Here is a 13397-nt window from a genome sequence, read left to right as displayed (position 1 = left end):
ATTTATTGGTTTAAAGAAAAGACATTTACTAAAAGCAGCTAGCAGCAAGACCACGGTCATCAAACTAATTTCTCTCAGGGAGTGGCTATTCCTTTAAGTGTTTCTGAAATTTTCTTGGACAGTCTTAGTGTTCTAGAGAGTCTGTAGTCATACATATATCATTTATTGTCACTAAACAGTCTTGGGCCGAACAGCCCAGACGACAGAGGTGCATACAGCAAGGCCTGGGGGCAAAGGGCTCGGAGCTTCCAAACTCTCTCTGGGCACACCACTCTCCTAGTACCCCCTGTGTTCACCAATGAGGAAGCTCTCCAGACCCCATCCTGTTGGCTTTTTAAGGAGGCTTCATTACCCAGTCATGGTTGGTTAAATCATTGACCATTGGTGATTCAGCTCAATCTCCAGCCCCTCTCCTTTCCCCAGACGTGGAAGTGGGGGTGGGGGCTGAAAGTTCCAACACTTTAATTTCAGGTCGGTTTCCAGGGCAATCAGCCCCCATCCTTAGGGGCTTTCTAAAAGTTAGCTAAGTTCTTAGGACACAAAATGAGATAAATAGGAAAGCAATAGCCAAAGGATCAATAACCAGTGGTTACCCCAAATCCAAATTCACATGAGTCATGATCAGAGAATTAATTCTTATAAATGTTTTTCTCCTGCTAATCTGAATTTGAAAAAGAAATGTGAGAGTGAAATTTTACCTTCCTTTCTTTCTTTTTTTTTTTTTTTTAATTTTATTTATTTATTTGACAGAGAGAGACAGTGAGAGAGGGAACACAAGCAGGGGGAATGGGAGAGGGAGAAGCAGGCTTCCTGCGGAGCAGGGAGCCCGATGCGGGGCTTGATCCCAGGACCCTGGGATCATGACCTGAGCCGAAGGCAGATGCTTAACCAACTGAGCCACCCAGGCGCCCCTTACCTTCCTTTCTTGATTGAGCACTACAGGCAGAGATCTGGGAGAGCTGACTTTGGTAAGAATGCTTACCCTTCACCAGTTTCTGTCAGATTTACAGGATCCCACCTGCAGGTTCTGGGGCAAGTGGTATGTCCCAGGGGGTCCCATCTGAACTGCCAAAAGTTTAGAGGAGGAAAAATAACTTTCTACCCTTCTGAATTCTTGGTTGAAACACTCTATAATAAAAGACAGATTAAGAAGGGAAAACCACAGTTTGTTAATATGTAGACCTCATGTATACATGCGAGATTCCCAGGGAAACTCCCAAGTAACTCCCCGAGACAGCCCAAGCCACCATCTTAAATACCTTCTTTAGCTAAAGACAAAAGAAAGATGTTGGGGTACACTGGGGAGACCAGTTCTGGGAGGCTATCAGGAAAAGCATGGTAAACAAGGGTAAGGTTTGTTTTATAGATTTAAGTGGCTGCTTTCTCTGTTGATAAGATCTTCTTGTGATTTAGAGTCATCCTTCTTTCTCTTCCTGGTATGGAGAGACATTTATAAAGGCACCAAAAAAATCACATTTTTGGGGGTAAATGTAAATGTCCCTTACGAAAAGACAACTTGTACTCTGTTCTCAGAGCTTCTCCTGTGTCTGCTGTTTCTTAAACATTATCAGCTCAAAAGAATCCTTAGGCCAAAGAGACATATTTTGGGATGGTGTATTCTGCTACCTTTTACCCACCAGCCAAAGACCACAAGGAGCACACCTATTGTTGAACGAAGTTGAGTTTATTGGTTCTTGTTGCAACAAGGGAGGCTGCACACCACAAGGCAGTCCAGTAAAAAGGGGTTTGGAGGGGCTCGTATAGATGGGATTTGGTCTTGTGTTAGGTGATTTGGGGGAGGGTCATAAGGTGGGATCAGTTCTATTATCTAAATATGATCTAGGAGGTGGGAGGAATGGAGAGAGGTTAAAGCTATAAAGGGAAAGAAATAGCACTCACTCCCTGTTATCGGGAACGTTTGGTCATCTTTGCCATTTTTGGTGTCCTTGTTCTTGCTTGCCGAGCTCGAACATGGGAGGGAGTGGTCTTGTTTGTGTCTGGCTCCATCATGGCCACAGAGTGACCTCAACTGATGATAGCATTCTGTAAATTGTTTATGTTGCATTGGAAAACATGATGGCCTCGCTGAGTGCCAGGCTGGCTCCCAGCTGTGGGCTGTCAGCGTCAGCTTTTTCCTCTCTCTTGACCCAAGGAAGTGCCCCCCAGTGGTCTCCCACCAGAGCAGACAGTGCTGGGCGTTCCCAGGGTACTTATCTTCCCAGCCTACAAGCATCAACAAGGAGCTATGCCCTTCCTAACCCCATGCTAGGAATCTGGGACATTACCCAGGACATGGCCTCCCTTCCATGTCTTCCGATCTGCCCTCCCCTCTGCCTGGAATATTCTTTTCTCATTGCCATTCCTTGCACTAATTTTCCAGGTGCAGCTCCTGGGCCACCTCCTTCCTGGACTGGTTGTGAAAATATTGGTAATGCTTCCATACCGTTTGGCACATCACTTTTGCCTTGAGCCTTGAGGCTGACCCATGTCACTCCTTTGGGATCCCAGTTCAGCCCCAGGACCATGGGCACCCATTTTGATAGGTCTCTGTTTTTGCCTTGTCTTCCATGCTTTACAGACCACCCCCGGGTCTCTTTGCTCACTGCCACAGAATTACGTTAAACTCTCACAGCACGTATTTCTTGTTCCATTTTATTTTATTTAAGATTTTATTCATTTATTTGACAGAGAGGGACACCGCGAGAGAGGGAACACAAGCAGGGGAAGTGAGAGAGGGAGAGGGAGAAGCAGGCTTCCCGCAGAGCAGGGAGCCCGATGTGGGGCTCGATCCCAGGACCCTGAGATCATGACCTGAGCTGAAGGCAGACGCTTAAGGACTGAGCCACCCAGGCGCCCCTCTTGTTCCATTTTAAATCAGTTTTGTGAATGCCTATCTCTCTCAGGTAGCCAGGACTATGTGTATATGACATTTATTTTCTGAGTTTTACAATGATACTTGATATAGGGAAGGTCTTAGCCGCTGTCTGTTATATATTGAGCCAAATTGGTCCCCTGACCTCCAGGCACTTATGATCCAGGCAGTTTGGTTTGGGGACAAAATTGTAAATTTTTATTTACTTTCTTTTTTCTTTTTCTTTCTTATTATATAATTGATAAATATTCACTGTAGAAAAAATAGCTAAACAATAATTTATGTCATCTCGAATCCCATAGCTTGGAGACAAATGCCATTAACATGGTAGTGTTGATTTTTCCAGACTATTTCCAGATGCACAGAGAAACATGAGATTATACTTTGAGGCTCTTTTGACAAATGTTATTTTACTTAAAATATCATGAACAGATTTCCATATCAATAAATATAGACCCACACCACCAATAGCCAATTGCACGTATGTATTAAACAATGATGACTGTGGGGATTTTAAAGTCTGACAGTTTTCCTGCTGATATTATTAACTCAACATCATTGGTATTGTGGGTGCTTAAAAAGATTAAGTAATGCCACAGAGAACAGGAAGAGCAGAAGCTTTTATTTAGATTCGGGGCAGCAGGGTGGGGGGGCTGACGGTGCATACCCACAGAGGAGTTGAAATTTAGGTACTTCCTGATATTTTGCTAGCACTAGAAGTCCAATGCGCTATCCATTGCGCTACAGAGCCTAGTACTTATTGATATTTTAAGCAGATGTCACTGTGATGAGATCTGTACTGTACACAAAACCTTTCTGCTGAAAGGGAATTTTTGAAAATCTTGGGAAGCTCTCTGTTCCATTTAAGACAAAAGTTATCTTATAGGGAGGGTATGGCCCATTTCTAGGGAATCTACAAATTAAACCAATGTAAATTAAGCTTCCATTTCCAGTCACTTGCCCCAGATTGAACCCGATTGGCTCCTGCATTCCAACAGTTACTGATTCCTAGAAGGAAATTTATTTCCAGATTACTTTGGAAATTATAATCATCTATCCTAATAGAAGGAAACGCTTAGGGAAGGAAAGGTGGGCCTATCAGGGAAAATGTCTACAGAAGAAAAAATAAAGTATTGTCCATATTTTACATCTGTAGATAATGGGCAATACCTTACAGAAAAAAAGGCTTTCTTGGGATCACCCAGAGAAACTGGAGGCATGGCTGTTCTCTGTGTATTCAGGAGTCTTCCTGTAGCAGATGTGTTAGCATCTGTCAGCCCAGCATCTCTTGACATCTACTCCTCCCCCAGTGGAGCTAACGGTCCCAAGTTCCCATCCCCCCAGCACCGCGGTGGCCGTGGGGCCAGGGCTGAAAGAGGAGAGCATGCGCAGACTGACCTCTAGCACTCATGGATGGTTCTGCGGTGGCATCTCGCCCCTGCAGGATCAACAGGAGTCCTTTTGAGAGACCTGATCCAGACATTCGGAGAGAGACAGGGATTTTGGACACGAGGGATCTGGTGATCTTGGGGTGTCTAGGGACCATCCCGTGGAAAAAGCCCGTTTAAGGGTGAAGCCCACATGGCAGGAAGTTTATCACTGTTTGAACTCTGGAATGCATCACTGTGTGACAACAGCTGTGACTTCCCACTTCTACTCCTGTTTCAATTTAAACTCTTTCGAGTTGAGGATCTGTCACTTGCAATGAAGGGAGTCTACTATACCTCCCTGGAATCACATAAACGAACTCCCATGAGTAAGAAGAGAACGCACTGTTAAGTTCAGTTCCACCTACATGGAAACCCTCTTTATTACTCAGTGACTGTCAGCTCCTCCTTGGACATGCTGCAAGGCTCCCATCACATTGCCAGATACCTCTGGCTCCTTTAAAGTTTCTTTCATGTTCAACTTGTAACAGCCTTCCCCCAAATTATACCCATTGGTGTTAATTCTATGCTGGGCTCACACAGAAAATAGTCTAGGCTCCTTTTCACATGGTAGCATTTTAAATATCCGAAAACACTAACAATTTTCTTCTTCGGTCCAAATAGTGCCAGTTTCTTTATCTACTCACAAGAGATGGTTTTTAGACTCTTCCTAATCTTGATGTCCTCTTCAGAAAATATGACATTTTAGTAACGATCCCTTTACAATATATTGCCTAGAACGAAACAATTGTTTGACTAGTTTGGAGAACAGTACATCTATTGTTTCCTTTATTCTAGGTACTGTCGCTCCATAAATACACTTATAGTTACATGATTTGCAACCAAACTGCCTTATCCTAGGACATCCTAAATTAAACTTTGGGCTTCAGGATAATTTTTAAAAATCCACAGCAAGTACAAAATATCATACTTAGGACAATAAAATAAATAAATAAAATGTGATAATAATAATAGCTAACGTTGAATGAGTTATTATATGCTAGGCATTTTATAGCATTATATTATTATTATTATGTCTCACAAAACCCCATAAGGTGGGTTTTAAGATTATCCCTATTACACAGATGGGAAAACTGTAGCTTTGGTTAGAGAGGTTAGGTCGCTTCCCTGAAGTCCCACAGCTGGCTCAGGGTAAGGTTAGTATCTAAGTTTGACTCCCAAAACTAGCTCTTGGGAATTCAAGAGCAATGTTTTCAATAGAAACTAGCTGGATGGTTATGGTAAACTGTCACTGTGCCAACCGAAGTATTATTTATGGGAATTTCAGCTTGTTGTTGTTGCTGCCCTTTTTTTTTTTTTCTACTTCTGCTGCTTCTTAAATGCAAAATTGTGTTCTGTGAATCCTTGAATATGGATTTATAATGGAGGGCAGGGGGCGGGGAGGTAGAACAATTCTGAAAAAAGCCTTTAAGATTAAATACATAGTAAAGACGAAGAGTTGTGAAGAACAAAATTCAAGTTGGTGGGACAAAATTTGAAAATGTATGAAAAACAAAATTACAAAGTCAGTGGAAAGAGTGAGCTGTGGGGCATGGAAACCACAGGGAAGAATCTGAAACATGGGCAGCGGCGTGGTGGTAAGACTTGGCTTGGAACAGACCCATTTGATTTCCTGGAAAGAAAAGATGGTTGAGGTAAGACAGGGTTTATCTTATTTTCCAGGCCAGGACCCTGAGAGGGTGAGGCAGGTGGCCACAAAGTCAGGGAGAGGGTCAGTTTCAAAGCTGGAGTCTGGTAGATCCTCAAAGGGATCTGGGATCTGGTCTGGTTTGCAGCATTCCCTGGCCATGTGGGACATAGAGCGAAGGTTTTCTAGAATGCTTCACAGAGCCCGAAGGGTAAGAGAAGGTGAACTATATTTGTGAGCTCTAGCAACAGTTCCCAACTCCTACCTTTGAAACCAACATAAACTGGGAGTAGGAGGGCTCAGGCAGAAAGACAAACATCGCTTGGAGGATACTGCTCAAAGCAGCCTCAAGACGCACAGCTTGGGTGTTACTGGAAAGAACCAAGGTTGGGACTTTCAAATGCAAGGATGGGCAATTGAGGACCCATGCTGCACACTATTCGCTATCTCTGCATACTCCTAGGTTGATCTGAGAGATTTTAAGACCTATGGGACGAGGCTATCCTTGTATGTCTATAGACACTGAGAGAGGGACGGAGGAACACAGGAAGTCAGCCAACAAGATTTGAAATAGCTCTCCTGTTTATTTTCTCCCCCAAACGAGATGAATCAGACCTCTGTAAACAATGAGTCATATACAATGGTAAGAAAAAAATGCAAAGGATATAAAAAAGAGTTGGTTGAGAACTCATAAGTAAATAGGGGTTGAGTCTGAGGGTGAAATGAAGGAAATGTTTGAAGCAGGATTCGGAATGTATCTTACCCATGGACCTGAAGTTTTATAAATTGGATCTGTCGCATGTTGCAAGATGGAGGAAGACAGGGATCTGCTAAAAGTCACAGTGCAAATGCTGGATTCTCCAGCTCGAAAGGGCCACATCTGCTCCGGTGAACACAGACCAATTGTCATGCCTTTCTTTGGCTGCTCTTATGAAATGCTTACAATGTGTCACAAAGCTCTCAAACAAATAAGATTTACATTGGTTTAATAAGCATTTTGGCTAATAATAAGTTTGCCCTGCATACACTGCCTAGCGAGTATATTTAAAAGGTACAGAATAATCTCTTAATATATGTGATTTTGAAAAAAGCTTTTAGACCATACTTGACTTTTTTCTGCTGAGCACTAGGTGGAGCTCTCATCTAAATTAAGTAAAAGCATTGTCTAAGCAAAAGAGAAGGAAGCTACTTTTTTTTTGTTTGGAATTTTTAGTTATTCAGTCTCTGTGGCGCAAAAGACTTCTTTCTCTTTTTTTAAGATTTTATTTATTTGGGGCACCAGGACCCCAGGATCATGACCTGAGTGGAAGGCAGATGCTTAATGACTGAGCCACCCAGGTCCCCCCCCCCCAAATTTTCTTTCTTTTTTTTTTTTTAAAGATTTTATTTATTTGACAGAGAGAGACACAGCGAACGAGGGAACACAAGCAGAGGGAGTGGGAGAGAGAGAAGCAGGCTTCCCGCCAAGCAGGGAGCCCGATGCGGGGCTCGATCCCAGGACACTGGGATCATGACCTGAGCCGAAGGCAGGCGCTTAACGACTGAGCCACCCAGGCGCCCCATCCAAATTTTCTTTTTTCCTTCTTTTTTTTTTTTTTAAGTAATCTCTACACCCAACGGGCTCAAACTCACATCCTCGAGATCAAGAATCGCATGCTCTTCTGACTGAGTCGCTAGGAGCCCCCCAAATTTTCTTGATGAACTGGTAGACAGTGCTCTCCAGTGTAATGGTCAGAAAATCAAAAGTGATATGAAACAGCAATTAGATTCCGCTTTTCTAATTTTCTTGGCATTGTTCCTGCTGACTTCCATGTTTCCAGATTTATCTGCTTTTAAGAATTAGCTAAAAAGTCATTACCATTTATTTAAAAAAAAACCTTTAAACATTTTAAAAATATTTATTATTATTATTATATTTTAAGTAGGCTCCACGACCAGTGTGAAACCCAGCGTAGGGCTTGAACTCATGACCCCTAGATCAAGACCTGAGCTGAGATCCAGAGAGGGACACTTAACTGACTGAGCCACCCTGGCACCTCATAAAAAAACAAAAAACAAAAAACCCCCTTTTTAATTTTTTTAAATTAAATTAAATTGTTTTAAATGAAAGAAAAAACTTTTATTGTGTAAGTCACTGAACTTTAGCATTATTTGTTAGCCCTCCTTCCCATACATTCATTTTATTTTATTTTTTAAAAGATTATTTATTATATATAGAGAGAGAGAGCGCATGCATGCAGGCGGGAGGGGCAAAGGGAGAGCGAGAGAGAGTCTTAAGCAAACGTCACACAGAGCGCAGAGCCTGACGCAGGGCTCGATCTAATGACCCTGAGATCACGACCTGACCTGAAACCAAGAGTTGGTCACTTAACCGATTGTGTCACCCGGGTGCCCCTCAGACATTCATTTAATTTTTTTAATTTTTATTTATTTATTTTTTTAAGACTATTTGAGAGAGAGAATGAGAGAGAGAGAGAGCACATGAGAGGGGGGAAGGTCAGAGAGAGAAGCAGACTCCCTGCTGAGCAGGGAGCCCAATGTGGGACTCGATCCCGGGACTCCAGGATCATGACCTGAGCCAAACGCAGTCGCTTAACCAACTGAGCCACCCAGGTGCCCCCAGACATTCATTTTAAAGCTGAGGTGCCCAAGGTTTCATCGACACACACTTCCTGAGGATCCTATCCCAATTTATGACTTTCAATACCATCTACCCTCTGATGACTTGCAAACATTGATCTCCAGCCCATGCCTCTCTCCTGAACCCCAGGCTGGTTGCCTGGTTAACCATTAACCAGTTGTCTGGTTAACAACTCCACCCGGATGTTTCTAGACATCTCAAACTCCTCTTGTCCAAAATGGGACACCTGGTTTTCCTCCCCAAACGTGCTCCCCCTGTTTGGGTTGAAGACAACTCCATCCTTCTAGTGGTGCAGACCAACCCTCTCCGTCACACCCACGTTGAATCCAATAGGAGTTTCTGTGTTCACAATATCTTCACAATGCGGCCACTTCCCACCTCTGTAAATGCCACCTGCTCTAAGCCAGTGACCTCTTTTTTCTGAAGGCTGCAGTAGCCTGCTAGCTAGCTGGTCTCTGTTTCCTTCTTCACCTCTTCCTCTTTTTACTTTAAACAACTTTAGCAGTTAGTAGTAACAGAAACAACCGTATCACAGAATATTCTATATTCCAATTTTGGTTTTAGAGAAAAAAAATAGCTTTTTTAAAAGAAAGTTAGAAGTGTTTCGGCAAAGTTCCTACGAGGTTATGAGTGTGTGTGTCATACTAGCTGCTGCCTCTTGGAAGAGAAGGGGGTCACAGTGCTTGCGGAGAAAGCAGCGTTCATGTTTGCACGAACACTTCTCCCTTATTGGCTTTTGCTTTTGTGCATTTCAAATGGTTTTGCTTGCTCCGTTGTTCTCTCTCTCCCTTTTTTAAAAAATTCTTTTTTGTTTTGCAGCTCAGGTTCTAGATGCTGGTTGGGAGCTTGTGACATCATTTCTGTCTCAGCTAAGGTCTCATCAATAATGCCACCTCCTGGGGCACCTGGGTGGCTCAGTCAGTTAAGCGCCTGACTCTTGATTTCAGCTCAGGTCATGATCTCAGGGTCGTGGGATCAAAGCCCCTCGTTGTTAGTCTCTGTGCTCTGTGGGGAGTCTGCTTCTTTCCCTCTCTCTCTCCCTCTGCCCCCACACCTCCCAGCACTCTCTCTCCCTCTCAAGTAAAAAATCTTAAAAAAAACCAAACTAACTAATGCCACCTCCTTCCCAGCTCTGGCCTTAACCATCTGACTACCTTCTCTCTCACTTCTCCCCTCTGGGTCTCTAACACTTCAGCCAACTTGAATCACTCCTTGTTCCCCTCATATGTGCCATGTTTTCTTCCCTATGGGACAAGATCTGTCCAGAACATTTTCACCACCTTTATACCCATTTCTTCCAACTCCACAGAACCGAATAATAATCATCATCGTAGACACTTGGTGAGCACTCACTACGTGCCAGGCACTGCACTGAGTACGTACAGGCCTTATACCATTGAATCTCACACTGTGTAAGGGACACACTGTTATTATATTATCCCTGTCATCCTGAGGAGGTGTGCTCTGCCTGGACCCCCTCAGATCCCTTTCCAGCTCTGCGTGCTTGCCCTCCTACCCAGCATCTGCAGACTTGTCTGAAACAGCTCGCCCTGCAACTTTCTGAAGATTGCCTCTTGCCAGCAGGTGAAGGGAGTCCAAAGGGTCTGGGAGCTTGGGGTGTCCTCCTTCCCCCAGTGACTAATGATAGAGGGACTGGTGTGGAAATACCAGCCTCCCCTCCCTCCCCCCCCAATTCCTTTGCCTCTGGGCAGGAGACACTAGAAAGGGTGATCCCGGCTCTAGGGCTCTCCACAGAATCAGACTGAGTTGGCTTCCTGCCCTTCTCTATCTTGCTTCTCTACTCCCTCACCTTTCCTCCTGGAAACACTTCTCTGATAAATCACCTCCTCCTGAATCTTTGGTTCATGATCTGGGTCTGGGGGAACTTGACCTAAGACTCTAGCCTGGCTAACACAAGATCAGTTCACATTCAAACCCAAGCAGTCAGATCTAACTCCAGGCGGATTTGAGACTCCTAATCCCTCCATTATGCTGCCTGTCATGTGGGTGTGATGATTCTGTTTCAGTGTCTTGTTCCTAGCATTCCACTGAAAAGTTATCAGAAGATGTTGGAGCAGTATCTTTTTTTTTTTAAAATGATTTTATTTATTTAACTGAGAGAGAGAGAGAGCACAGCAGAGGGAGGGACAGAGGCAGAGGGAGAAGAAGACTCCCCACTGAGCAGGGAGCCCGATGCATGGCTCGATCCCAGGACCCCGGGATCCTAACGACTGAGCCACCCAGGCGCCCCTGTTCTACTCATTCTTATTTCCCAGTAACGGGCACAGTGTCTAAAAGGTGCTCAATCTTTTGGGATGTAATTCTGTAGTACAAAAAACTAGATTTAGACATGGTTCTCAAATGCCATTTGCATAAGAAGCCGCTGGGGGGTATATATATATGTTTTTTAAAGATTTTATTTATTTATTTGTGAGAGAGAGAATGAGAGACAGAGAGCACGAGAGGGGGAGGATCAGAGGGAGAAGCAGACTCCCTGCTGAGCAGGGAGTCCGATGCGGGACTCGATCCCGGGACTCCAGGATCATGACCTGAGCCGAAGGCAGTCGCTTAACCAACTGAGCCACCCAGGCGCCCCACGGGGTGTATTTTAACAAGTGTCCCAAGTGATTCTGATGCAGGTGATTCTTGATCCATCATTAATAGTTTGAAAAGCACTGGTTTATAAGGTCCAAATACTCCATAATAACCAAGGAACATTTGTGTTATAAATGCTTATTATATAGCATCTACTTTGTGCTTGGCACCATTGTAAGAAAATTAAAAATTTAAAAATAAAAACTTATGTAATCCATATCACAATCTTATGAGATGAAGAGTGTTATTACTCCAATTTTTACAAATTAGAAAACCAAGGCAAAAACAAATGCTAAGGAACTTGCCCCATCACCTATCGCTGGTAAGGATTTGGACCAGGCATTCAGGCTCCAGAGGCTGTGCTCTTAACTGCTACCCCATACCACCCTTTCCACCGATATGTGTAAGCAAACCCACATCATTCCCAGCTTGCTTTCTGCTGAGCCCTTCCAAGGAGGCTGAAAGGAAAAGAGGACCACGTGACTGCATGAAACACACGGGAAATACTTTATTAGCTCCCAGATGGAGAATAGGGTAGAGTAAAAATATTTCAGTAGTAATCCACGGCTCTTCTCAATGAGCCCACTCGGGCACTCGTGGCCCCCCAGTCGTGGTAGCGCCTGTAGTCCCCCGGTCTCAGCAGGTACTGCCGCCCCCGATAGTTGGGCAGCTCGTAGAGGATCCAGCAGCCCTCCAGCACGTGGAAGGAGTGGATCTCACTGAAGTGGAAGCGGTCATGAAGCGAGGAGCAGTCCTCCGTGATCTCTACCATCTGGCCTCTGTAGTCCTCTAGCTCATAGATCCTGATCCTGTGCGAGCTGGTCTGTGGGTTTGGCAATCAGCAGACGAGGAAAAGTCAAAAACCTAGCCCTTCGCAACCAGCCACACAGCCCACAGGGGGATTGGGCATCTCTTTATCTTTTCTATATCAGAGGTGACCAAATTAAAGGAGACTACCAATACCATGGCTGCTGTGTACAGTTGGGTAGGTTGTATACTGCAAAACTAAAAAAAACAAAACAAAACAAAACCCACCATTCACATAGACCATGATATGGATGAATATGTGAATGGTGCTCCCTAGGGTTTTTTGGGAGGGCACAACCTTTATGAAGCATACACACTGGATCCATTTACTACCATTCTTAAGTAACAATTTGCATATAATTGTTTTGCTCTATCCTTCATAGACTTTTGGTGGTCCGGGGTTCTCCTTGGATGATATAAAAATAATTAGATATTAAAATAAAAAGACAAACATATCCCTAGCAAAAGGTGTTATTTTGAATCTTGATAGCATTAGAAGAGGCGAGGGAGAAAGGAAGTCAGATTGCTTTCCGGAAAGCGAGGCACAGATGCTCTGGGGCGGTTCCTTAGTCTCTTCTGCTTTAAGCCCTGCTACTCTAACATCCTGGAAAGCAAGAGCCATCACAGAGATGAGGCCTCTGTTCTCAGCTCTAACGTATGCGCAAAACAGTTTTAGGTCATTAATAAAAAGGGAAGCTCAAGATCATGAAGGAGGCCTGCGCAGGACCAAGGGAGTATACAACCTTTAGAAAAACGGAAAGTTAGGCTGTTTGTCCTGAGCAAATCCTGCCTGTCTTTTCCTTGAGCGCTTGCTCTTCTTTGATCTGCCTTCCCAGAGGGTGCTGAGTGTCTCAATGTCTTCCTGCTCCCACCACTGAACGCTCTTTAGAAGTTCTCACAAGCAGTCGTCCTGCAGTATGAAACACTGCTAATAAGGTATCTCCCATGGTTGGGAAAGGACCCACGTGTACAATTTGGCCTTCACAGCAGGCCGGCGCACATGGAGCAACCATTCTAGCCTTTTCTTCTTTTACGAGAAACTAATGGACTGGAGCTTTAAGTCTGTGATTAGAAAAGTCCGGACAGGGAAGGAGAAGCCCGGATTCTCAGGCTCCTCGTGCTCATCTGGGTCCATCAAGGCATTACACCCCCTGAGGGGGTTTCACACTTCGCAGAAGTGGTACATTTTCCAGGGGACTGTGTCATAGATTAGAGAATCCCCAATTGTGGGATTTCAGGCTGCTGGGGCTTGATTTGGGGAACAGTGGGTTCTGCAGAAGCTGCCAGAATCACCTTGTTGGTTACTTGTTCTGACTGAACAAAAACCGGAACTTGATGTTCATCATCATAATAGTTAATATTCAGGGGAAGTGGTAGCTCGCCTTGTGCTAGGTACCCTCCTTTCAT

At 44.2% G+C, this 13397-nt stretch overlaps 1 protein-coding gene across 1 annotated transcript; it reads right to left on the bottom strand.

Moving 5' to 3' along the window:
- Positions 1-11733: 11733 nt before the first annotated feature.
- LOC102747474 (gamma-crystallin F) lies at positions 11734-13397 on the bottom strand. Its single transcript, XM_081815310.1, has 2 exons — positions 13284-13397; positions 11734-12006 (listed from the first exon to the last, which is right to left on the bottom strand). Exons 1-2 carry the CDS (start codon positions 13395-13397, stop codon positions 11734-11736), a joined length of 387 nt encoding a protein of 128 aa, XP_081671436.1.

The sequence above is a fragment of the Leptonychotes weddellii genome, chromosome 3 (assembly GCF_054177405.1).
Source record: "Leptonychotes weddellii isolate Sample4059 chromosome 3, ASM5417740v2, whole genome shotgun sequence".
Classification (NCBI taxonomy): Eukaryota; Metazoa; Chordata; class Mammalia; order Carnivora; family Phocidae; genus Leptonychotes; species Leptonychotes weddellii.
This window is presented reverse-complemented; position numbering and strand designations above follow the sequence as displayed.